The 2,488-nt window shown below is 39.1% G+C and overlaps 1 protein-coding gene across 1 annotated transcript; it reads right to left on the bottom strand.

Moving 5' to 3' along the window:
- Positions 1-1,238: 1,238 nt before the first annotated feature.
- LOC122031366 (uncharacterized mitochondrial protein AtMg00860-like) lies at positions 1,239-1,835 on the bottom strand. The gene has a single exon (XM_042590484.1). It carries the CDS (start codon positions 1,833-1,835, stop codon positions 1,239-1,241), a length of 597 nt encoding a protein of 198 aa, XP_042446418.1.
- Between the last annotated feature and the right edge of the window lie 653 nt (positions 1,836-2,488).

Below are 2,488 nucleotides of genomic sequence, written 5' to 3'. Positions count from 1 at the left end.
TAACGTTATAAGACATAGGTGTAGTTTTTGGGCATCGATTTAGGTTATTGCTTATGCTCCTTCTTGCTTTGTATCATGATGACTTTGTATGCTAGAATTAAATTCATTTAGGGTTAATATATCATGCACTCAATTATATTTTGACAACTTTGTATGTTAGATTAGTACGTTATTTTAGGGGCATGTATGTTATGAAATTGATGATAACATGTATGTGTAATGTGATTCCAATGTGTAACTGATGCTATGTGAAGTTATAAGTAGTTCTCTTTATGAAGACAATTTAAGAACCGTGCATGTATACTTGCGATGTATGATATGAAAGAGTTATATGGATAACTAGAAAAAAAATATATGCATGTGTGGTGATAGTACGGGATTGGTGCCTCGGGATGAGCTCCGGGGAGGACCTTTCCAAATAAAATGAATGAATGTGCTCTAATGGTGACAGTATGGGATTGATCCCTCGAGATGAGCTTCGAGGAGGGTCTTTTCAAAATGAATGATGGTGCAACATATTGATTTCAACTGGTGTGAGTTGTACCATAGGTCATTTTCTTTGTTGCGCAACTAATTACCTGATCATAGACCAAATGAATAGGCTCTAATGATGGTTACCACACCTGCGTTGTGTTTGTCCTTTATTAAGCTATGCATATGTTTTCCTTTCTATAGAGTAAGTTTATGTTCCATGCTTCCTAATTTTGATCTCACTTATGTTATGCTCTTGTTAGGTTTTAGATCCTTGTATTAGTAATCGCTTAAGATTATATTTTTGTCAAATTCATGTTATGCTTTAATTATGCAATTATATATGTGGAGTGAAAAGTATGTTAGCATTTATGTTTGGCAAGGGTATATTCATGATTATGCTATCCTTATGTTTATGCAAAGCAAGTAGCTAGAGGATAAATTATTTAGTATAGGTTCCCCGATAGGACACAGGAAAATAAGAACTAATAAATGCATAGTATGGTTTGAATATTAATGTGCTGAGTCTCTCGACTCATAGTTTATATCTTTTTTTTTCAGACAATGAGACGAATGAGACAGGAGGCATAGACCAGTGAGTAGCTCGAAACAAGAGCAGTACAACCCAAAGACCATCCAATTTAGATTCCGCATTTAATTATGTTTTCTTTTGAACTATCTATGTAATTTTGTTTGTACTAAGGAATCGCTACTTAAGTATGAGTAAGTGGCGTCCGCAATTGTATTTATGAATAGTAAAGAAAAATCTAGGATGTTTCATTCCCATTCTGCATCAGCACAACCCCTAAACAATTCTTGGAAGCATCTGTGTACACCACCAACCATCCAGAGCCGCCTGGGATAGCAAGCACTGGTGATGTCATTAACCTTTCTTTTAGTTCTTCAAAACTCCTCTCACACTGGTCTGCCCATTTGTACTTTACCCCCTTCTTGGTTAGTGAAGTCAGAGGTAAAGCAAACCGTGAAAAGTTTTGGATGAACCTTCGATAGTATCCTGCCAGTCCTAGGAAGCTTCGGACTTCATTGACACTCCTCGGTGTAACCCAATTCTTAATTGCCTCTACTTTTGCTGGGTCTACCTCTATACCTCTCTCCGAAACTATGTGCCCCAAGAATGGAATCTGTCCCAACCAGAAGTCATATTTGCTAAACTTCGCATACAAACGTTCATCCTTCAAAGTCTGCAACACTATAGTCAGGTGTAAACGGTGCTCTTCGTGACTTCGAGAGTATATCAATATGTCATCGATGAAGATGATAACGAACTGGTCCAGATACAGCTGAAAAATCTGATTCATCAGATCCATGAATACTGTGGGGGCGTTAGTTAGTCCAAACGGCATAACCAAAAATTCATAGTGACTATAACGAGTCCTGAATGCAGTTTTATGAACATCCTCCTCTTTCACCCTTACTTGGTGGTAACCGGATCTCAAATCAATTTTTGAGAATACGGTGGCCCCTTGTAGTTGATCAAACAGGTCATCACTCCTTGTAGTGGATATTTGTTCTTGACTATGACTCGATTCAACTCTCGGTAGTCTATGCACAAGCGCATTGTCCCGTCCTTCTTGCACACAAATAGCACTGGTGCTCCCCAAGGTGACACACTCGGTTGGATAAAATCCTTGTCCAACAGCTCCTGCAGTTGCTCTTTCAATTCTTTCATCTCTGTGAGCGCTAGTATGTACGGTGCTTTAGACACCGGAGAAGTTCCAGGTATTAGCTCTATCCCAAATTCCACCTCTCTAATAGGAGGCAATCCTATGATGTCGTCATGGAATACCTCTAGAAATTCTTGTACTACCTCCACTTCTTCCAGTCTTGGTCGACGTGTCTCTGAATTAACCATGATTATTGACCAGAAGTCCGTCACACCCCTTACCCAACATTCATCGGGCTTTACCAAAATAATACGAGGAGAAGGTCCTTGGGTTGCATAGAACATGAAGGATTCACCATCGGGTAGCTTCAACCTGACCGTCCGTTGACTACA

The sequence above is a fragment of the Zingiber officinale genome, chromosome 11A (assembly GCF_018446385.1).
Source record: "Zingiber officinale cultivar Zhangliang chromosome 11A, Zo_v1.1, whole genome shotgun sequence".
In the NCBI taxonomy this organism is placed as follows: Eukaryota; Viridiplantae; Streptophyta; class Magnoliopsida; order Zingiberales; family Zingiberaceae; genus Zingiber; species Zingiber officinale.
Note: the sequence above shows the minus strand (reverse complement) of the source record. Positions and strands in the feature narration are given on the sequence as shown.